The sequence below is a fragment of the Panicum hallii genome, chromosome 5, assembly GCF_002211085.1.
Source record: "Panicum hallii strain FIL2 chromosome 5, PHallii_v3.1, whole genome shotgun sequence".
Taxonomy (NCBI): Eukaryota; Viridiplantae; Streptophyta; class Magnoliopsida; order Poales; family Poaceae; genus Panicum; species Panicum hallii.
This window is the reverse complement of record NC_038046.1, coordinates 1,906,725-1,928,038: the sequence shown is the minus strand read 5'-3', so window position 1 is coordinate 1,928,038 and position 21,314 is coordinate 1,906,725. Positions and strand designations below refer to the sequence as shown.

General features: G+C 46.0%; 5 protein-coding genes across 6 annotated transcripts; 1 reads left to right on the top strand and 4 right to left on the bottom strand.

The window, feature by feature from the left end:
* Positions 1 to 1,079: 1,079 nt before the first annotated feature.
* Positions 1,080 to 2,133, bottom strand: LOC112895580 (protein LURP-one-related 11-like). 2 transcript variants are annotated; one of them, XM_025963543.1, is made up of 2 exons: positions 1,821 to 2,133; positions 1,080 to 1,679 (listed from the first exon to the last, which is right to left on the bottom strand). In XM_025963543.1, exons 1-2 carry the CDS (start codon positions 2,076 to 2,078, stop codon positions 1,335 to 1,337), a joined length of 603 nt encoding a protein of 200 aa, XP_025819328.1. In that variant the 5' UTR covers positions 2,079 to 2,133; the 3' UTR covers positions 1,080 to 1,334. The 2 variants fall into 2 exon arrangements, with proteins under 2 accessions (XP_025819328.1, XP_025819327.1); XM_025963542.1 differs by having other exon boundaries at positions 1,080 to 1,662.
* Positions 2,134 to 5,021: 2,888 nt separating this feature from the next.
* On the bottom strand, positions 5,022 to 6,126 carry LOC112894992 (protein LURP-one-related 11-like). The gene has a single exon (XM_025962851.1). The coding sequence runs from the start codon at positions 6,112 to 6,114 to the stop codon at positions 5,398 to 5,400; it is 717 nt and encodes a 238-aa protein (XP_025818636.1). The 5' UTR covers positions 6,115 to 6,126; the 3' UTR covers positions 5,022 to 5,397.
* A 2,272-nt stretch (positions 6,127 to 8,398) lies between these two features.
* On the bottom strand, positions 8,399 to 9,343 carry LOC112895066 (protein LURP-one-related 11-like). Its single transcript, XM_025962935.1, has one exon. It carries the CDS (start codon positions 9,260 to 9,262, stop codon positions 8,669 to 8,671), a length of 594 nt encoding a protein of 197 aa, XP_025818720.1. The 5' UTR covers positions 9,263 to 9,343; the 3' UTR covers positions 8,399 to 8,668.
* Positions 9,344 to 16,011: 6,668 nt separating this feature from the next.
* Positions 16,012 to 16,728, top strand: LOC112895860 (protein LURP-one-related 11-like). The gene is made up of 2 exons (XM_025963857.1): positions 16,012 to 16,257; positions 16,348 to 16,728. Exons 1-2 carry the CDS (start codon positions 16,012 to 16,014, stop codon positions 16,726 to 16,728), a joined length of 627 nt encoding a protein of 208 aa, XP_025819642.1.
* Positions 16,729 to 17,667: 939 nt separating this feature from the next.
* LOC112895854 (potassium transporter 6-like) lies at positions 17,668 to 20,491 on the bottom strand. Its single transcript, XM_025963852.1, is given in 7 exon segments — positions 17,668 to 18,533; positions 18,628 to 18,997; positions 19,141 to 19,193; positions 19,342 to 19,602; positions 19,690 to 19,740; positions 19,862 to 20,273; positions 20,309 to 20,491. Coding segments are annotated over 7 exon segments (2,196 nt in total).
* Positions 20,492 to 21,314: the final 823 nt, after the last annotated feature.

Here is a 21,314-nt window from a genome sequence, read left to right as displayed (position 1 = left end):
AGCTCCATAGTCCACCCATCCGTGCCGGTAGCACATCGTACGTGATCGATCTGGTTTCATGATCCTGACTGCTGCTGTTATACGCCAGGTATCAGGCTGCACTTAGCTGCCGCTGGCGTGTGCTTTATTATTTTCATCGCATAATGATGATTAATCAGCAGCCACGCACTGATATTATGTTACATCGACACGCCGCTCGCGTTGGGCTGTTCCACTCCGATCTCATTCCCTCTCCAATAATAAACTGATCGATACGCCGACGTGGACGTTGCTTAGCTGTAGTGTACGGGATACGACGACAGCGACGTGTTCATCTCTTAGGCATCATCGGAAGCTTTGCTCGTACGGATGCAAGGTATATATATCTATGATCCATCAATGATCCATCCAAAAGTTAATAATATGAATTAGAATAGCATTCTCCGTAAATAATTTGGAAGGATAAATAACCGAAAGTAGCATGCCATCGTAATTAATTTAATATTGAGTACCTACTTACTTATGTTCTTACTCGTGTGCGGCGTTAGTAAACTTTGTGGCGTACACCACCACTACATTCCATTTAGCTACCAATACGATATCTTACCAGCTCACGTTGGGCCGGGGGGAAGAAATTCTCTGAACATGTAACTGTCACGCGCCTTCTTACCTCATTGTTGTACCTTTTTTATCATAGCATATTAAGTAACTGGGTCAACGTTTCGTTTGTTTATCGAGATCCGAGCTGAGGTGGCACGATCGAGAGTAGACTTCCGTATAACAAAATCTGTACCGTATGGTGGTGCTTGCATATGTGAATTGTGAAATGACAGTAGCAGAGAACTAATAATGTAATAAATCGCGTGCAGTCCTTGATAAACTCGATTATTTTTGCTCGACAGCGAAAACCATCGTTGTCAATTGTCATGTGAGTACTCATGTTCAAATTAAGACCAATTCCTCGATGAAGGTGCTACATTGTACATTCTTTTTCCTTTGCTACTGATGAATACTAGATATCACATTTAAAGAACAGATGAAAATCATGCCAAAGTTACAATTAGATTACAAAAAGCAAAGAGGATAAACGTTTAGATTCATTAGATTACAATTTTTGCAAAGTTACAATTTTACAACCTCGATACCCTTGAGAAAGGGGGAAATCATCCACCAAAAAGGTACAGATTGGCCTCGGTTTTGATGGGAAAAATTTTGCGAACTGAAACAAAGTCTCGCTAACAACTATATATACACTTTATCACCATGTATACATGCTCCTAAAAATTAAACCACCTTAGAAAACCCTCGCCAAACGAAGAACAATTTACCCCCTTGATTGGCCGCCGCCGTTCCCATCACAAGCAGCGGTTGATTAGGCCAAACACGACCACCAAACCCAGAACGAGCAGATGATCCACCTCCGGTCCCACTGTCAGCGTTAGAACGTCCTCTCCGAGCGCGACCCCGGACGCCGTCTGCTTCCGCGCGATCGCCGCCACGATCAAGCCGTCGGCGCCGCTGATCTTGTAGTCGGACTTGCGCGAGCACCCGTCGATTCTGTACGCCCTGCTCCTCCCGCTGCCATGCATCGCCACCGCGGCGCCGTTCCTCCAAGTCCTGTGCACTCTGAACCACGGCCGCGTCTCTTCTCCGTCGTCGAAGCACCGGCAAGCTTCCCATCTCCTAAACATACAGAAGCTCTGCGTAACAATGGCGACAGGAGAACATAACGTTGAAACGGCCGGGATGATTCTTGGAGAGACAGTTTGGTTCTAACAGTAACTTTTCTAGCCGGAAAACTGCAGGGGTCATGGCGGCGTGCGTGTTTGATTGATGTGTACCTTCCTTTGGATCCTGATGAGGTTGTTGCCGGCGCGGTCCATGAAGAACACCTCGCGGCCGCCCCGGCAGCCGTAGTTGTCGACGCGGTAGGCGACGCAGCCGTCGGCGCCGTACACCGTGCAGCCGTTGCCGTTGAACACCAGCGACTTCATCCACACCGTGTACACCGCCGGCTTCTGCTCGCCCTGCTGCTGCGACGGCGAGGCAGACGGCGATGATGCCGCAGCAGCTTCAGGCAAGGGCTTGACCTTGGCCATTGGAGGGGCCGGGGAGCTGACCGCTCGTCCCGCCACCTCCGTTGTTGTCCGCTTGGTTGAATAGAAATTTTAGGATGGGGGTTCGTCGCCAGTTGCTTGGTCTTCCATCTGCGTATTTATAGGATATGTCTTGCTGCATCTCATTTTTTTCCACTTTCGGGAGACCTAACTAAAAAAATTAGTTGTGCCATTGGGTACTTAATTGTACTTGCTCATCATACGCGTCATGCGATATGATACTATAGTGTAGGACGACCAAGGTTGTTTATATGCTCAATTCAGCCTTTAATTTGTACGACTATCAGTCACTCAGCGATGAGCAGAACTAATGAAGAAACATCAGGTTTACCTGGTGTCCCTCTGGAGTTTAGACTGATCTATCTATCATATAATCTAAGAATGCCAAACACAGTAGCGAACGAAAAGAAATTCAGTGATATACATACTTCTGCATGCATGCAGGCGGCAGGCGACTGATTCGACAGTTAGTGTGTATGCATGTGTTCATATCAAGAGAGACAAGCGTACTCGATGTTCTAGAGAGAGCCCCGTGTATGCCTGACATGACCTGCTGGTGCTGGTGGTTCATGCAAGTTGTGAATATATGCTTGCATGAACGGTAGGCCGGATTTGTGGAAGCGTGCTTGTGGGAATGCCTTCTGAAAAGAGTATAGCATATATGCATGCATCCCTCGTAACACAAGTTCAGTTTGAATGCCTGCATACAAAGATATAGTTGACTGAAAATACACATTAACTAACTTCTGAGTTTCAGTTAAGATTATCAAGGCCTTTACAAATGGAGTTTAAGACCAGTTGTTCATAAACTAGGAACTGACATCTGCATGGGCCTAAAACATAGTCTTCCTTCTTCCAATGCAGTTCGAGATTAGATAAAAAATCGAAATTCAGTTCAGATTACGATCTGACATCAAGTCAAGCAACGGTGAAAGTGCATGTGCGATGAGATTTCAACATCAAATCTAAACGTATTGCAGGTTGTTCTATATATCCGGGCACTTCTCTTCAATGGCACGATCGATGTGGGCAAGCGGATCGATTACTAACTCCTGCCGCAGTGCCGCTCCTCCTCCTTTGCCTGATGTCATTCAGACATGACAGAGTACCATCTGTGCACGCACCTGTTTTTTCGAGGCGTGTTTCTCCTGCTTTTCAGGAGACGCCATTTTCTGGTGACGGAATAAAACTGAGATGTATGTGTGAGCGCAACACTGATTTCTTGTTTCTTTTTTGAGGGAAGCGCGACACTGAATTTGCTAATTATCTTCCAGCTCGCCAGGATAAGATAAGATGATCATCAGATTAAACAATGGAAGGGCTCTAACAGAAAATTCAGAGGCTTGTGCAGATCAGCAACCATGGTCATACTGCAGATGAAGCTGTAGCGGATCCGATGCAATATTTGCTCGAATATTTTCTCCTAGGCATGAAACCCATGCTTGCATTAAAATTTGCTCAAGGCAGAAGGAACCTTCGGGGCGTTGAATATCAGCATCTATATACGGTGTTGAGGTTGAATAATCAGTGATGTATAGTAAGTAGCAAAACATTTCTGACTGAATCATTGTCTCTCACAAATAAATAAAACGAAAGAAAACGACATCTAAACTTTTGGATCTGGCAAATAAATAGTACAATACGCGCAGTTCTCCATACACATATATGGTGCACGTCTATTCATAGCTGCCTCCAACTTCTTAATTTACGCCTTGTTTGTATCGAAATAATCTCTGCATACATATACAATTTTCTTTTACCAATCCTCCAACTAGCACAAAAGCCTACTCGATCTAATCTTGTTTTAAAGAGTGTTTCAGCAAATTCAGTTTAGTTTAGACAGCAGCGAAATCCCACGGATAGATCCACGTGCGGGCTTGCTATTGGCTCGATTGGTCACCCTAACATGTTTCAATGGGCCTTTTCAATTTCAAGTGATGTGTAGCGCCTCTTTTAATTTGAAATAAGCAAGAGCCTTGGAAGAAAGCTGAAAAGCAAACAGTGATGGACATGTATGGACTGGCATCTTTTTAAAAGCAAAACACGCAAAGAAGCAGAGTCATGTGATGCAACAATTCTGCTATGCTAAACTCTCAAAAGTAATCTTATATGCATACGAACAAGATTAATGCAAGACCGAAATAAAAGGAAGAAATGGGCAAATGCCAATCAGCTGAACAAGGCATATAGCAGACAGTACAAGTTATTTTGTTGGATACTGACTACTGCTCTCTTATGAAGACGCTTTCTTACTACTACAAAGCCGAGTCAAAACAAAAAATATATCGATACTGACACATTGTAATACTGCCAACATTTGAACAGTTCACCTCAACAAAAACATGCATAGAAAAGCGCAAGAAATACTTCACTATACTCGAGTGTATAATAATGTGCACATGGCATCTCTTTCCAAAAGACAGAAAAATAAATAAAGTACTACGGTATCTGATCCCTCCTTTCAACAATTTTTTCTTGAATTAACCCTTGTGAACATTGCATATAGCACGTCTAATTCTCAAAATTAAATATGATATATCTGATACCAAGTATTATAACATAAACATGCAATGGTCTAAGCCATACACATGCACATCTTGCACTGAAGGCATTATGAGGCCGGGCATGGGTCATCAATAATATCGGCAGGCCATTGCATTGATTCTAGAATTTACTTCTTTTGTTTTGTTTTCTTGAAACAATATATGCAATAGATCAATTAATAGGAACAATCATATATAGTGACTTGAAACTTCTAAGGCATCTCATATATAGTGACAGAGATTACATGGAAAAGAAGTTGGGTATAACGATTCCAATGAACCAGTCTTTCCATAGAGGACAATGCTTACCTACTAGGCCATCTAGTAGTCTTACCAACCATCCAGTTCTAAACTTCTAATACATGTAATAATTAGATCTAAGGGATCCGAACGAGGCTATCAATAATAATCACTTCTTCTTCTTCTTTTTACCACAAGGCCTTGCATTTTCTCAAGCTAAACTTATGATCAAATAATGCCCATAACAATTACAGCGAAGACATGGTTACCACCTTACAATCTTGCAATATAGGATCCAGTAAAAACCATCCACCAAAAAGGGAAATCATCCTCAGATTGGTGGGGGAAAAAAGGACCCAAACTGCCACTTATGAAACAAACTCTCCCTAAAGTCACTATGTGTCCTCCTAACAACCAAACTATAGCTGCAAAAACCACACCAAAAAAAGAACAAATTCGTTCTTGACGCCTTTGTGATGCCACATATGACCATGGAGGATCTTCAGCTATTCCAAGCTTCACAGGCACCGGTTCATGAGGCCACATATGACCACCAAACCCAAGGCGAGCAGATGATCCATGCCCGACCCCACTGTCAGCGCCAGGACGTCCTCCCCCAGCACAACCCCGGACGCCGTCTGCTTCCGCCCGATCGCCGCCGCGACCGCGCCGTCTGCGCCGGTGATTTTGTAGTCCGATTTGCGCGCGCACCCGTCGATGGTGAACGTCCTCCCGCAGCCATGTATTCTCACGGCGGCTCCGTTCTTGCCAGCCTTCTGCACGCTGAACCACGGCCTCGTCTCCTCGCCGTCGTCGAAGTACCGGCAGGCCTCCCACCTCCTGAACATCCCGAAGCTCTTTCTTTGGATCCTGATGAGGGTCTTGCCGGCGCGGTCCATGAAGAAGACCTCGGGGCCGCCCCTGCAGCCGTAGTTGTCGACGCGGAAGGCGACGCCGCCGTCGGCGCCGTACACGGTGCAGCCGTTGCCGTTGAACACCAGCGACTTCATCCACACCGTGTACGCTGCCTGCTTCTGCAGGATTTGGGGCTCATCCCCGGAGGGTGAGCAGGAGGGAGGCGATGAGGCTGCAGGCAGGGGCTGGATCTTGGCCATTGGAGGGGTGGAAGAGCAGAGCTGATTGCTGCTTCTGCTGCTGTCGGTAGCTACCTGCAGGCTGCAGCGCTGCAGTGAGATGGTGAGGAGGGTGGGGAACCAGTGGCTGGTCACCCACATATATTTATAGGTGCATCTAGTTTTTTCTACTTTCAGAGACTTGATTTAAAAAATTAAGCGAGTTTTTGGGTCCTTCTTCTTGGATGCGTCACGCGGTATGATATAATAGTGCCATGCCATAGTTGTTTATGCTCAATCTTAGCTTTGTACGAGTCAGCCATGAGCAGTTTAGCACCACGTTTATCAAATGTCTTTTGAGTTCAGAGAAATCTTGCCATGCCAATGCTATAGTATATAACGAGAAACTTCAGGGGTGATACTATTACAGATTTACAGGCAGGTTTGGATTAGTATGCCTGTGCTCATATCAGCTAACCCAGTGTTCTAGACTCTAGAGTTCGTGTTAGACATTACTAGCTGCTGGTGATTCATGTATGGCGTCAATGAACGCATGGTGAACAGCTGGATTTGTGGATGAATGTTTTGTGTCATTGTGTGCGCATGCGTTCTATAGTATCAGTACACAAGTCCAGTTTAGGTTCCTACTCCATACAAAAGTACAAAACATATGTCAAAACCAACTAGTGTGCAGTATATACAAGGAAGCTTGGTGAAGGATAAGTACTGACACTGTCACACCTAAGTAGTAGGCTTGATTTTCTGGCGGCTTCTCCTCTTTGAAATGATGTGGCGGCCGATTTATATTGTTGATCCTCCTCCTTTCTCTCTGATGTCATGTACAGGGACAGACACCCATAACTTAGTTTACAGGTCACTTATCCACACATGGCAGAGTACCATAACAATAAACAACCTCTATCATGTTCCTAATCTACTACCTAGACTCCTAGAGTGCATGCACCCTTGCGCTTTTGAGATGAATTGTCCTGCATTTTGGGAAATGGCCAGCTTCTGGTGATGGCATAAAATGGATGTGTATGTGGATACTGAATTTTCTAATTGATTAGCTTCCAAATGGCAAGGTCGACAAGATGAACACAAGAGCCATCAAATTAAAGAGTTTAAACAATGTGGAAGCTGCCAGAAAACTGGGAGCCTTGTGCAGATTACCAACTGTGCAAATAATGCGCGTAAAGTATTTGCAGTTGTACCCGATCGATCGACGTGATAAGCTGTTAGCTCTAAAGACTCTCATGCAGTTGGATCTGGCCCAAGACCCAGGCGCGCCGCTCGGCCCAATGCTCGCGTCGCAGGCCCAGAGTGGTCCAAGTAGATGCAGAGTATATCTAGTCTCGGACAGAGCAGAGAGAGAGCAGAGAGATGACATGAATATTGTAACAACTATTCTCCCTAATCAAGCAGGCATCTGCTCGTCCGTCCCATTCGTTCTCTGCTTGCTTCTTCTTTCTCCCGGACTCCTCTTCTCCTCTTCTTCCCCGCTATTAATTGCTAACATATGCCTTGGAAGTTGGAGGATTTCTAAAGATTATTTTCTCTAAGGCATGAAACTCATGTGTGCATTGTATACACAAGACAGAAGGGATCTTTTGCGGATTGAAAATTAGCAGATATATGGAGTTGAGAATTGAGTTTGAATAATAAATAACCAAAGAGAAATTCTTGTGAACTATAGAAGAGAAATAAATTGAAGCACTAACATTTTGAAATAAAGATACCTCAACGTTTGGATGGGAACAAAAGTACTCTGAACTTTCTCCGTACATATATATGTGCTCTGAACGTTTATGATCAAAATATTCAGAGGTTAGCAGCAATGTCTTGCTAGTTCGGATTCATGCAGCAAACTTATTGATAGGAGTCCTATAGGAATTTTATAGATCAAAACAGGTCCTATTATTTTTGTCTTGCCAATCCTATATAAGAAACTAGAAAGATTAATCAATTTATACAGCAGCGTAATCTGAAGGAAAGAGTACAATCGCATAAAAATAGACTAGCGTCAAAACGTACCACAATTCTACTGTACTAAACTCTAAAGTTATGTCCTCCGAAAAGGAGTATAAAGCTATATCCTTGAAGAATAAAGATGGGCAAGGGTAAAGCACAGTTCAACAAGGCAGGGAGCAGAGCAACTACTACCGCCTACATGCTACAAGGGGTTCTGTGTGTAATTGCCGTATTGATTAGTATTAAAAAAATAAAAAAAACTGTAAAAGTCCATCAAATTTTCATCCTGAAAATAGTAAAAGTATTATTTGATTATATCAAGCTCAGATTTCATAGACCACAACCAGGCTTTCTTTGCTAGTAGCTCCTGGATATGCAAAGTGGGACACGAATTTACATGCATATCAAACTTAGGTTGTCCATGCTAAACTCCTATGACCAAAACAATACCAAAGAGAAAACACAGATTAAAGCGTTTAACAAAAACAAGCCTGCTTCATAGATTATAGCCGTATACAATTGTACATCCGTAGGATCCGGATAAAAAAACACCCACCAAAAAGGGGAAAATGTCCTAAAATTGGTGGGGAAAATGACCAGCTATTACCTACATGAAGCAAACTCTATGCATGTGTCCTCCTAAGAATCAGTCTAGCTGAAAAAAAAAACGCATGAAAAGAACATATTCGTTCATGTGATGCACACTCTCTTGAGAATCCTCTCGGCCGTCCTCATCGATCAGCCGTCACATGCAACGGTTCATGAGGCCGCAGACGACGACCATTCCCAAGACGAGAAGATGATCCACCTCCGACCCCACTGTCAGCGTCAGGACATCCTCTCCCAGCACAACCCCGGACGCCGTCTGCTTCCGCGCGATCGCGGCCACGACCGCGCCGCCGGCGCCGCTGATCTTGTAGTCGGACTTGCACGAGCACCCTTCGACGGCGTACGTCCTCCCGCCGCCGTGCATCGTCACGGCGGCCCCGCCTTTTCTAGCCTTGTGCAAGGTGAACCATGGTCTCGTCCCCTCGCCGGCGTCGAAGTACCGGCAGGCCTCCCATCTCCTGAACATCCCGAAGCTCTTCCTTCGGATCCCGATGAGCGTCTTGCCGTCGCGGTCCATGAAGAAGGCCTCGCGGCCGCCCCGGCAGCCGTAGTTGTCGACGCGGAAGGCGACGCGGCCGTCGGCGCCGTACACCGTGCAGCCGTTGCCGCTGAACACCAGCGACTTCATCCACACCGTGAACACCTGCTCGCCTCGCGGCTGAAGGCTTTGGCACTCATCCGTGGAGGACGGAGACGGCGAGGCTGCAGGTAAGGGCTGGATCTTGGCCATTGAAGGGGCTAATTGCTCTGCTGTTCTAGCTTGTTGCTGTCCCTTTTCTAAAAAAAAAAGCTTGTTGCTGTCGATGGCAAGCTGCAGCGAATGATGAGGATGGTGTGGCCGTGGCCTGGTCGCCCATATATATTACGGAAACCCAATTAAAAAATTAATGGGGTCACTGGGTACTTGTTCTTATACGCGTCACGCAGTATGATTTAATAGTGCAGTGCTGTACTAAAGTTGCTTATGCTCATCTAGCTTTGTACGAGTCAGCAATGAGCGAGCAACTTCATTAGCATCACGTTTTTATTACCCGGTGTCTGATCGTTGGGAGTTTTGATTAATCGATCATAGGATGCTATTACAAGGCAACAAAAACTTTCAGGGTTACAGAATACTCCCTCCGTTTTTTTACATATCTTTTTATTTACATGTTATATTAGTTTGTTCTAAGTCAAAGTTAGCTAACTTTGATCAAGTCTACAGAAAAATATAGCAACAACTATATCGGTGTTTTACCGGCAAGCCTACTTAAGTATGCCCTAAGGTAGTAGACTTGTAGCAGCTTGCTTGCCGTCGTATTTGGTGATGCCGATCGGTTTGAAACCCTCCGGATATTGGTACGGGCTGAATCGTCATGTGAACGCTGGGAAGCGATCACTGTCGTCTGGTACGCGGTAGCCTCCAGCTGCAGCTCGCTCTTCTCGTCAGGCATCGATGACGGAGCGAGCGTCGCACCCTTCGTTGATCTTGCGATGAAGATCATCCATCGGCAGGTCTTCGGGTGGTCGATTATTGTAACTGCCAGCAAGGCGTTGTCATGGTGGTCGTGGTGGCGGTGGTGGTCTGTTGCCCCCTGGTGGTGCCATGGCCTCCCACCTACGGAGCGACGGCCTTGCGCAGTGTCATTATTAGCTTCATGGTCCCCGGGGCGCTGACAGGTATGTTCCCTCTGGAGTCCGGCTAACCTGCGGGTGACTGCAACTTTCGCCCTCCCTCTTGATTGGCCGGTACTGATGGTACCGGGTTCTGCCCGTCGAGCTATAACCGTGCCTTCTGAGCCAGTCGCAGAGCTGATTATGCCACTAGATCTCGGCTGGAGGCCAGTATAGCCGTGATACCGGTGATGTTGGCGATCGGGGTCTGGAAGCCCCACTCACCTGCCGCCACAAACTCTGCGTCGAGATTGCGCCATAGACGGCGTTGGCACTCCGCGGCGTTCCTTCTGCGTGTGGAGCGCTTCTGGTTCCTCAATCTGTGGGCGTCACGTTCGGTGTCGTTTTCATCGCCGCCATCGGCGGTGACCTCATCCCTGGAGATTTGCTTAAGTAATTCATTAGGGTTTTCGTTGCCTTCGCCTTCTACTTCCGCCATGTAGATGTGGCAGTGTGAGGTGTGCTCGTCGGAGCTGTAGTCAACCAGTGCGGTTCCTTCTTCGGTGATGGTGGCAAGGGGTCTGCTCTCTTGGTAAGGCAATGTATCGAGGTGCGCCACAAGATGAGCATCGTTTCCGAGTAGTTCAGAGGGTTTCTTGCCCTTCCAGTACATGAAGCGACCTTGTGGTGTTGATGTGATCATCAGACCCTGATGATCGCCCATAAAAGGCATCGCACCGTCATCAGAATCCGAGTCATAGTCGTCAAAGATAGGAGCCTCCCGTGAAACGGTGGCTTCATCTTTTCCAATTTTGAGTAGGCGATCCAAGTCCTCTTCCAATGCGGATAGAGACTCAGATCGTATGGCATCCTAGTAAACAGTGGCTGCGTTGCGTAACCTGAAGGTGAATCGAGTACAGTGTCCCTCAGGCCAGATTGGATCTGATTCGAGGAATCCTGGTGCAGCACGAGTCGAAGTCGCGTTGGAAATGGACTGCTCCTCGAGATCCCTGGCTAGGTCAGAGAGCAGCATCTCGCCGAGGTTGACCACGAACTCGTCATGATCATTGCGTTGGGTTGCTGCTAGAGCTCCGGCTTCGTGTTGTCGACAAGGTGCCGACAGAAATCGCCTGCGCCGTCAGCGACGTAGACCCACAAGCTGAAGACGAAAGTTGTGCTCTCCTTGGGCACGGCGCTGGTGAAGTTGAATGATGCCATTGAGTTCGCTGGTGGATTTTTGATGAGCACCCCTACCTGGTGCGCCAGCTGTCAGTATTTTACCGGCAAGCCTACCTAGGTATATCTTAAGGTACCGTCAATCCTACCTAAGTATACCCTAAGCTAGTAGACTTGTAGGCAGAGTGTTGCCGAGATCAGGAACTCAAAGGTGCAAGCAACACACGGTTTAAACAGGTTTGGGCCGCGATGTGCGTAATACCCTACGTCTTGTATGGTGGTTTGTATTGCCTTGGATAATGATTGTTTGGAGGGGGTCACTGCCCACTCTTATATAGTTTAGTTTGGGGAATAGGGTTACATGAAATTATAGCTTGATACTAGCTTAAGAGTCCTATCTAAGTACTACTTGGGTAGTTTTCTTCTATTCCGACTAGTCCTACTCGTAGTTACAACATATATAAGGTATGAGACATGCCCCATCCTTTATTCCATAATATTAAATGCTATGTGCGCAGTCCCGTAGCTTCAGATCTGACAAACTATAATATCCAACTTATACACTATCGACGTATACTTTATGGTGGATTCAATGAAATAAATTTGGTATTATAAATATTATTTTTTTTCTATAAGTGGGTCAAATTTGACTTAAGATAAACCTAATACGATATGTAAATAAAAAAAAGAGGGAGTAGTATGCTACTCGGTATACACTGGGAGCTAGTAGCAGCCTAATGTTGTAGCTAGAGTTCATTTCGGACATTACTAAGAGCCTGTTTGGAGGAGTTTCTTGAGTGCTAATTTTTAGCACATATTAGCACTCATGCACATGCTGAAATTTTTGAATCTTGATTAAAATTTAGCCCACCCAGTTAGTACTTCTGGCACTTTCATCTATTAGCACCTGCATCCAAACAGGATCTAAATGGTATTGTTGGAGGCATGCTTTCTGTGCACATGCGTTCTACTAGACCATAGAGACAATGTGCAGAGCACGAATTCAGTTGGGATTCTTCATTCGAATATACAATTATATCAACTAAATATTGAGCTTAATAAGAGCAGCTATGTGTAGATAGTGGATGCTTAGAACCGAGATACAGAGAGGCGGGACTCTCCATGTTCTTTGGCAGTTTAATTAATGGATCAATGCATGAAGGATAAGTACTAACACCTAACTAGCAAGTTTAATTTTCATAATCAAATTCATCTATTCCATGGAGCGATACATAGCATGTGCATTGCGGCCAATTTCTATTGTTATTCATCCTTCTTTTATTTGAGATGTCACGGCGGGCCACCCACAACTTTGATTAGCTACATAATTAGCTTCCAGCTCGACAAGATGATCAAGAGACGTCATCAGATTTAACAATTGGTGGAAGGCCTGCCAGAAACTTGGGAGGGCTCGTGCAGATTAGCATCTGAGCTAATAATGTTCATAAACTATCTGCAGAGGCACTACATACCTTGTAGAAAAATAATTTGGATAAATAATCTTCAGAAGTCTTCCATGCATGCCATGACATCACATCGATCGATCGGGTGCAATACAAGAATCTGTGCTCCACAAGACAGAAGCAACCTTTGGGGTACTGAAAATCGGCATATTTTCCTAGTTGAGACTTGAGAATTGAGATTGAATAATATGCAGCAAAAAAATTTGTTGACCGAACCATATGCTTTTCTTCCAAACTTCTTGCAAATATAAAAATAAAATAAACGGCATATCAATATATTTCCTTAAATAAAGATACCGGGTGAGAACCAAAGTGCAAATATGACCAGACCTCCGTACACATGCCCTTCTATGATCGGATTAGTGCATGAATTTTTCTGGGAGCAAGAACAAAATAAGCAGGCTCTTATCTTCAAAAATAAGCATGAATGATTTGTATAGAACAAAATTAACTCCTTATACATATTATTTTGACACTCCTCCAGTGTAAGCGGGCTCTTATCTTCAAAAACAGAGGATAAATCTGGCAGTGGTCTTTTTCAAAAATAAAAAAATCTGGCAGTGGTGAGTCACCTTGATTTATGTGTGCTACGCTCTTGCCGGTGAATCAACTGGTCAAAAAAAAAGGGTGTTGACTACTTCTAAGTAAAACTGTGGCCTCTTATTCAGGTATTGATCACAGTGGCCCCTTTTCACAAAGGCAAGAAAAAGAAAACAGAAGTTTGAAAATAAAGGCAAATCTATTACCGACATTTTTTTCAAAGCAAATATACAAAGCTGCACCTGAGTCTTGTTTCTCAACAATTCTGTTTGTATACTAAAAAAGTATAAAGCTATATTCTTTTTTTGAGGGGAAGTAAAGCTATATTCTCACAACAGGAGTGTAGAGCTATAAGCATAACAAAATGACCCATATGCAGGCATTGAAAAATTAAAAGGAAATGGGCAAATGTCAAGCAGCTGGACAGCAAGGCATAGAGCAGAGCAACTACAGATTACCTTTGTTTGGAGACTCTCCTGTCTCCGAGCTCTGAAATACAGATGCTCTGCTAAAAATAAATTTAAAAGAAGAACTGTAGAAAGATGCTCTCCTGCTACAAAGCCCAAAAAGATAAAATATATCGGCTGACCAATTATCCACCGCAACAAAAACATGTATATTGTAATGAAAAGATCACAAAAAACTTTGATACGACATGTGGATACCATCGTGCACAAAGTGTATAACGTACATGCAGCATCACTTTCCAAAAAGACATACAAAAGAGAGACGGTACAGCACCTGATCCCTGACTATTACATAAACAAATTTTGCTAAAATTAACCTTGTGAACATTGCATGCGGAAGCAGAACAGAACCCACCTGTAATTCTTTAAAATTTTATAGGACATGTCTAATCTGAATATCATAGCATGCGTGTAGGGCATGCACTTCTGAATTACGGGCATGATAAGGCCGGCCATGCCCTGCTTGGACAAATATAGCAGACCACTGCATTGACGCTAACCTCATCAGAAAACATGGCCATCACCAGGATCCAGCCGCTTTCTTCTCACCTGCACACTTGTGCTAACCCAGCAGATCTCATCCCGGAGAAGCAAGTTTACACTGTCCGGAGAAATCCCTTGTGTTCCATGGCCATGGATGCACGACCTATGGCCAGGATGGGCGCGTGGCCTACCGTGTCGACAATTACGCCTGCATAACAATAAATAAACTCTTCTATCAAAAAATAATAAATAAACTCTACAGTTTCCCTAATCTACCTAGAGTGCATGCATTTCCCCTTCCCCTTCTTCTTCTTCTTCTTCTTCTTCTTCTTCTTTGCAATGAAGTGTTTCCTGCTTTAATTTGTGGGGAACGGCAGTTCCTGACGTTCGTGTCATGGTATGAATTGAATTGGCTACCTGATTAGCTTCCAGCTCGACGAGAAGATCACAAGATATGTGTGTGTAAACCCAACTCGATCGTGTGATGGCAATGGCAGAAGCATTATTCATCTGAATTATTATTGTCTCCTCCAACGCACGTAAAGCACGAGTGCATTATAAATCTACACTCCACAAGACAGGAGGAATCTTTGGGATGCTGAACATCAGCATGCCTCATTGCCTCCCCAGTTTAGAACTGGGATTGCATAATATGTAGCGAAAACAAATTGTCGGCCTAATCACCACGCTTCCGTTCAACTTCATGCAAATAAAAATAAAAACGACACATCAACGTATGTCCTGAAAACTGAAAGAAAGGTACATCTCAACGTTTGGAAATAACAGAAGTACAGCATGTAGTACTGTCCTCCGTGCATACAAATGAGCTTTGCATGTTTATGATCAAACTCTTCAGCTCACTAGCAGGTTTAATTAAATTTTGTATGGATTCATTCTAAGAATTTTCTGGGAATCCTACAATTTCTTTATAGAAAAAAGAAACTCCTCATATAATTTATTTTGGCAACCCTCCAGCCCAAACAGAGGACGATTTTGGCAGCAGTGAAATTTTTCAAGTAATAAAGAACCTCCTCTTTGTGCGATACATGCATGCCATTGAGTCTACTGGTCAAATAAAAAGGTGTATGGGCTAATTTTAGGCAAAATTGTGACCTCTTTTCGCATAAGCTTTAAACAAAAAATAGTATGTGAAAATAAAGGCAAATCTATGACCGACATCTTTTCAAAGTGAACACAAAGCTCCGCCTGAGCCTTGTTGCTCAACAGTTATATTCTCGGAAAAGCAGTGTAGAGCAACTGCTTAAGCATAACGAAATCACACACAGGCAAGACTGAAAAAAGTCGGTTGGGGATACTGCCTCTGAACTCTGGAGTCTGAACTATAGATGCTCTCCTGCTACAAAGCAAAACAAATTAGAAAATATATCGCCAGTGGGACACCACACGCGTTCTGAACAAAAACATGTGGAGAAAAGAACAGAAAATACTTGACAGGACATGTGATACCATCGTGTACAACGTGTATAATGTACATGCAACATCACTTTCCAGAAAGAGAAGAGCAGAAGTCGGAGCACAGTATCTGCTCCTGGCTGACTGCTTAAACCTTTTTTCTCTTATTAACCCTTGTGAACATTGCCGATCACCTAATTCTTAAATTTAAATACGGCATATCTAACACCGAGTATTATAGCATCTGAAATTCAAGCATGGTGAGGCCGGCCATATGCCTGCATGTATAAATGCAGCAGATGCTTTGCAGTGAAGCTCATCTCATCAGAAGTTCAGAGCAAACAATGGCCATCACTAGGATCCAGCCGCTCTCTGCTCACCTGCAACCTTGTGCTGCTCCGAGCGATCCGGCCGAGAAGCAGGTTTACACGGTGTGGATGAAATCGCTGGTGTTCAACGGCCACGGGTGCACGATCTACGGCCAGGACGGACGCGTCGCCTACCGTGTCGACAACTACGCCTGCAGCCGCAGCCGCGAGGTGTACGTGATGGACAGTGACGGGAAGACGCTGATCAAGCTGCTCAAGAAGGTAGATGCATGAGATGTTGCCGTATTTCCATTCTCTGATGAACGAAGTTTCAGCGTGACTGACACTTTGGAGGTGTGATCTTCGCTGCAGAATTTTGGGGTGTTCAAGACATGGAAGGGCTACTCTTATCGCCATGGCCCTGCAGGCCTGGAACAGGAGAACTCCAAGCCATGGTTCAGCGTTCAGAAGGCTCATCGGATTCTGAAGAAGGGAAGGCAGTACAGTAGCAGAGCTGTAGTGACAGTTTGTATGAGTGGGAAGGTTTACAAGATCGACGGCGTGTCACACAAATCGGAATACAGAATCACCGCCGCAGATGGCGAGGTCGTGGCGGAGACGAAGAGGAAGAAGACGGCCTCAGGGGTGGTGCTGGGCGAGGACGTCCTGAGCCTGACAGTGGGCCCTGCGGCGGATCGCCTGCTTGTTGTCGGTCTTGTGGTCTTGTGTGGCCTCCCCAACCGCTGCATCTGATGGGTGGAGATTGGAGAAGGAAGCAGGCGTCATTTTTTTTACGCTGCTTGCATTGCAGTGTTTACTCGTTGAGGAAAGGGGAAACACTTCCAGAGTTTACTTGGTTTTACATGATTTAGAAGCAATTTTTTCCCCAGCCGAAGGGTAAAGTATTTTTTTGAGAAAGACCTGTTTGGTATCCTGCCTAAGGTGCCACAGTTTGCCTAACTTTTCTGCCTAAGGTTAGTTCTTCAATTTGGACGACTAAGGTTAGGCAAATTGTGGCGCCTTAGGCAGGATACCAAACAGGCCCTGAAGAACTAACCTTAGGCAGAAAAGTTAGGCAAACTGTGGCACCTTAGGCAGGATACCAAACAGGCCTAAAGTCACCTTCTTTCTTTATTTTTTATTTTTATTTCATCCTTCGGTCGTGGGTCTTTTGACTATATGTGTGTGTGAGTGACAGTACTTTCAATGTACTTTTGTCAATGGAGAATTCTACGATTTTTCTTTGTTTTCCCCCATATAAAGATCTGATCCCACTTTCAGTGTACTTTCGTACGCTGCGTTCATTGTCATGTGCGTGCCTTTTATCCTCATCTTTTTCCACGCGCTACCTGTTTCCTCTTGGATTCAGATCAATAACCAATAAACCCCTGCCTCCCAATTCCAAATGGTTGGTGAAACAATGAAGCCAATCTGTTTACAAAGTACTCGTTCTTCAAACCTTTCTAGGAGGGAAACCTGGAGAAGAAGTCGAACTTTCAGCTCGTCTTGGGTGTCGGTCAGGACAACTATTGTATTAAGCAGAAGTGCTGCAGTTAGTGATGATATCCTCCTGCAGTCCTGCTGGTTTTATGGTTTCGAAATGGAGCTCAACCAAGCCAAACACGCTATCACGATGAACAAAAAAAAGTCTATGAATTAACTAAAACACTACCCTGAATTTCTCGTCAGGAACTACCACTCTGTCATAACAGCTTGGGGGACAAAATCATTCTTTTTAGACATCAACCACTCAAATCTCATGAGCATTCCAACCTGCAAGGTCTTGGCATGGTCAATCTTGAGCATGGAGACGCTGGACCTGAAGTTCTTCTGCAGGAACCTGTAGAGGTAGTTGATGACGAACCGCTTGAACCAGTTGTGCTCGCCGCCCATGTGCAGGATCGTCCTCCCGAACACGACGACGTAACCATCCCCGAGAGCCGAATCCACCGCCTCGGCCTCCTCGGCGCTCTCGGCGGCCTCCTTGAGCGCGGCGACGGCGGACCCGACGAACCCGTCGCCGACGAGGTCGTACTTGTCCATGTACCCGTACCGCACGACGCAGCGGTACACCCCCGGCGCCTCCCTGGCGACGAGGAACCGCTCCTCGGGGAGCACCGACCGCACCGGCAGCTCCCGCACGGTGACGAACAGCATCAGCTCGCGGAGGCACGCCGTGTGCTCGGCGTAGCGGCGCACGATGGGCGGGAAGCCGTTGACCAGGTCGGTGAGGAAGACGCAGGCGCCCGGCGCGTGGCGGCGGGCCGCCAGCGCGCCGAGCTCCGCGGCGTCCAGGGCGTGGCGCGCCTCGTACCGGGCCTTGAGCTTGCGCCCGTACGTCCACGACAGCGTGGGCACCAGCAGCATCGCCGCGATGGCGGACGGCACCCAGCCGCCTTCCGCGAACTTGTTCATCAGCGCGCTGCCGTACACGCCCTCGGTGGAGACGAAGGCGACGGCGAACGTGGCGATCCACTCGGCGTTCACTCGCCAGATGACATCCATGACCATTGACACCAGACAAGTGGTGATGAGCATGACAAAGATCACTGCAACACCTGCAAAATTCAAACAGAAGCAAAGTCTGTCCCGATCATTCAGATGCCATGCATGGACGAGTTTCAGATGTCAATGGCTTGGTTCATTGGTTACCAAAGGCGCGGCCGATCTCGGGTCCGCCGCCGAAGCCGACGGTGATCGCGATGCCCACGACCATCAGGAAGTAGTTGATCTCCGGGCAGTACACCTGGCCTTCGTACTCCTCCGAAGTGTGGCATATGGTGACGCGAGGGAAGCAACCAAGAGCCATGGACTAGCGGATGATGGAGAAGCTGGCGGATATCAGCGCCTGGCTCGCAACCATGGCCGCCAGAGTGGCGACCACGAACATCGGCCAGAACAGGGGCTCCGGGATGCTGCTGTAGAACGTTGTGCTCAGCTGCGAGGGGTGCTTGATCAGGTACGCCGCTTGGCCGGAGTACGCGAGGATCAGGGATGGGTAAACTAAGGTCGAAAACGCCACCTGCATGGAAGGCAAGAACGCATGTTTGAAGTGTAGGAATTTTTCCTTTCGAAAAAAAATGCAGGAATTTCATAAGAAGCGTTTTTTTTATCTGGGAAACTCATAATTAAGAAACCATTAAAGGTAGTAAGTCATAGGTTTACCTGGATCGATGACTTGTTGAAGTGACCCAAATCAGCAAACATAGCTTCAGCACCTGCTTATGATCACAAATGTTCAGTAATATGTTGAGATTTCATACCAGCTGACTCAAAGGGAACAGGGAAACTGAATCAAATAGAACAGGGAAAACGTTATGATTCCTTTTTTTCTAATAAATTGGTAATGCAGCTTAGAGCCCTCACCTGTGATGCACAGGATGATGGCTCCAAGTTGCTCCCAGCCGACCTTTTTGTTCCTCGCGAAGTAGTAGTATACGTAATGTGGTGATACAGCTTTCAGAACAGGTGGATAGTGCCTGGCTATGTTGTACACCCCGATCATGGCGATGGATCCGAACCACGCGAGCATGATGGGGGAGAAGGAGGCGCTCACTTTGTTCGTGCCAAATCGCTGGATGAGGAACAGCAGGAGCAGGATCACCACGCTCAAGATGACAACATGCTCTGCAACAGGTATAGAAAAATAGATTGTCAGTCACTTTGACAGTTATTAACAGTTCTATCAGAATCAGATGTCAATACAACAGAGACCTTGTTTGATGTTGGAAGATCTCGATTGGATTCCTTGTACGGCAGAAAGAACTGAAAAGAAAACATTCAGAGAAATCAGAATGAGAATTGATCTGCTGCTGCTTGAATGCACAGCACTTCAGACGAACAGAGAGAACGATTCGGTAGCAGCTAGTAGCAAGACTTGTGTTACCTGAGATGGCTGGGGTGAGAGCCCCATCGCCAATCATCATGCAAGTCCCAAGCAACATGAAGCAGGTGACGGCAGCTTGCAGCACCGAGCTGTCCTCCAGCCAGCGATATGCAGCCTGGACGGCGGCCCGCTCCTCTCGCCGTGGGACCCGAGGCTGGCGCAGGAGCGAGTAGAGCGCGAACGTGCCGCCCTCGCCGTGGTCGTCGGCGCGGAGGACGATGAGCACGTACTTGACGAGGCTCATCGCGGTGAGCGTCCAGAGGATGAGGCTGAGCACGCCCAGGAAGTCCGCCTCGCCGGCGTCCGGCAGGACCAGGGACGAGAACACGTACAGCGGCGACGTGCCCAGGTCGCCGTAGACGATGCCGAGCGACTGGTACGCCAGCAGCACCGTCTGCCACGTCGTGAACACCTGCATAATGCCATTGCGCGTTGGTTCATACCTACCATTGGGTCGCGGTGCCTCATCTTGTAAGCCTGGCTGAAGCTCAAGGTTCGACGCCCGGCGGCGCCGCTCGTACTCTCGTCATCGGCGATCTCGTCGGGGCCTACCTCGCCGGCCTGACGGCTCTTCTCGGCGGCGACCACTAGGATGAGGTCGTCGTCGTCCGCGACCCGCACCGCTTTCATCGGCCAAGTTGTACGTGTGCCCTGATTGGCCCCTGCCATCGGCCGTTTAAGATCTGGAATCATAATATCGTTTCTCCGAGTTTCCGTTATATAGTCCAGCGCCCATTCTGAAAACGGGTGGTTTCATTTTACGCGTTTCTGTCTCATGATACACGGATTCGTTTACAGAATATATCATAAGACGTGCATATGGATTTACGCTTTCCCACTTTTTTTATATGAAAAATTGCAGCTCAGCACTTCTATCATAGAGCTGAGCGTCTAGCTACAACGTAGCACCTTCGCCGACTTCAAATCTGTGGTGACAAGCCGGTGTGCGTCTGCCATCAGCATTGTCTGGTCGAACCGCGAACTTAATAGATTCTCTCATTAAATTGGTTACTCGAGTTTCAGTGATCGTAGGTTGCGTTTAGATAAATATCAAGCTCTAAAATTTGCATGTTGCTCACGTTTATAAATCGTGTAGTCATGGTCACAAATTTATTCTACTTCTTACTGTTTATGCATATAATTACCAAATGTCATGCATATATTCAGATTGAATATAATGAAATATGTTATCGGACAGGCTAGTTGAACGTTACCATGTAATAACTATATTCTAGGGAATATTAGTAGTGATTGACTCAAGTTTGTTTGTTTTTTTTTTGAATGAACTTGACTCGAGTTTATTGTAGGGAACATTACCAACAAATAAAAAATTAAGAGTTCACCCCATTGACACACTCCCTCGAGAAATAAAATGTTTCCTATTTTTATCGTCCTATACTAGTTTTGTTTAACCACATCTTGAGGATCACTAAAAAATTCTCTCTTTGTTAGG

Bases quoted from the DNA above. Each gene is read 5' to 3' on its own strand.
- LOC112895580 (XM_025963542.1), bottom strand. From the start codon at position 2,078: ATGGCCAAGGTCAAGCCCTTGCCTGAAGCTGCTGCGGCATCATCGCCG. The intron at 1,663-1,820 runs GTACACATCAAT...CTGTATGTTTAG, and splicing joins TCATCAGGATCCAAAGGAAG to GAGATGGGAAGCTTGCCGGT.
- LOC112894992 (XM_025962851.1), bottom strand. From the start codon at position 6,114: ATGTGGGTGACCAGCCACTGGTTCCCCACCCTCCTCACCATCTCACTG.
- LOC112895066 (XM_025962935.1), bottom strand. From the start codon at position 9,262: ATGGCCAAGATCCAGCCCTTACCTGCAGCCTCGCCGTCTCCGTCCTCC.
- LOC112895860 (XM_025963857.1), top strand. From the start codon at position 16,012: ATGGCCATCACTAGGATCCAGCCGCTCTCTGCTCACCTGCAACCTTGT. The intron at 16,258-16,347 runs GTAGATGCATGA...TCTTCGCTGCAG, and splicing joins TGATCAAGCTGCTCAAGAAG to AATTTTGGGGTGTTCAAGAC.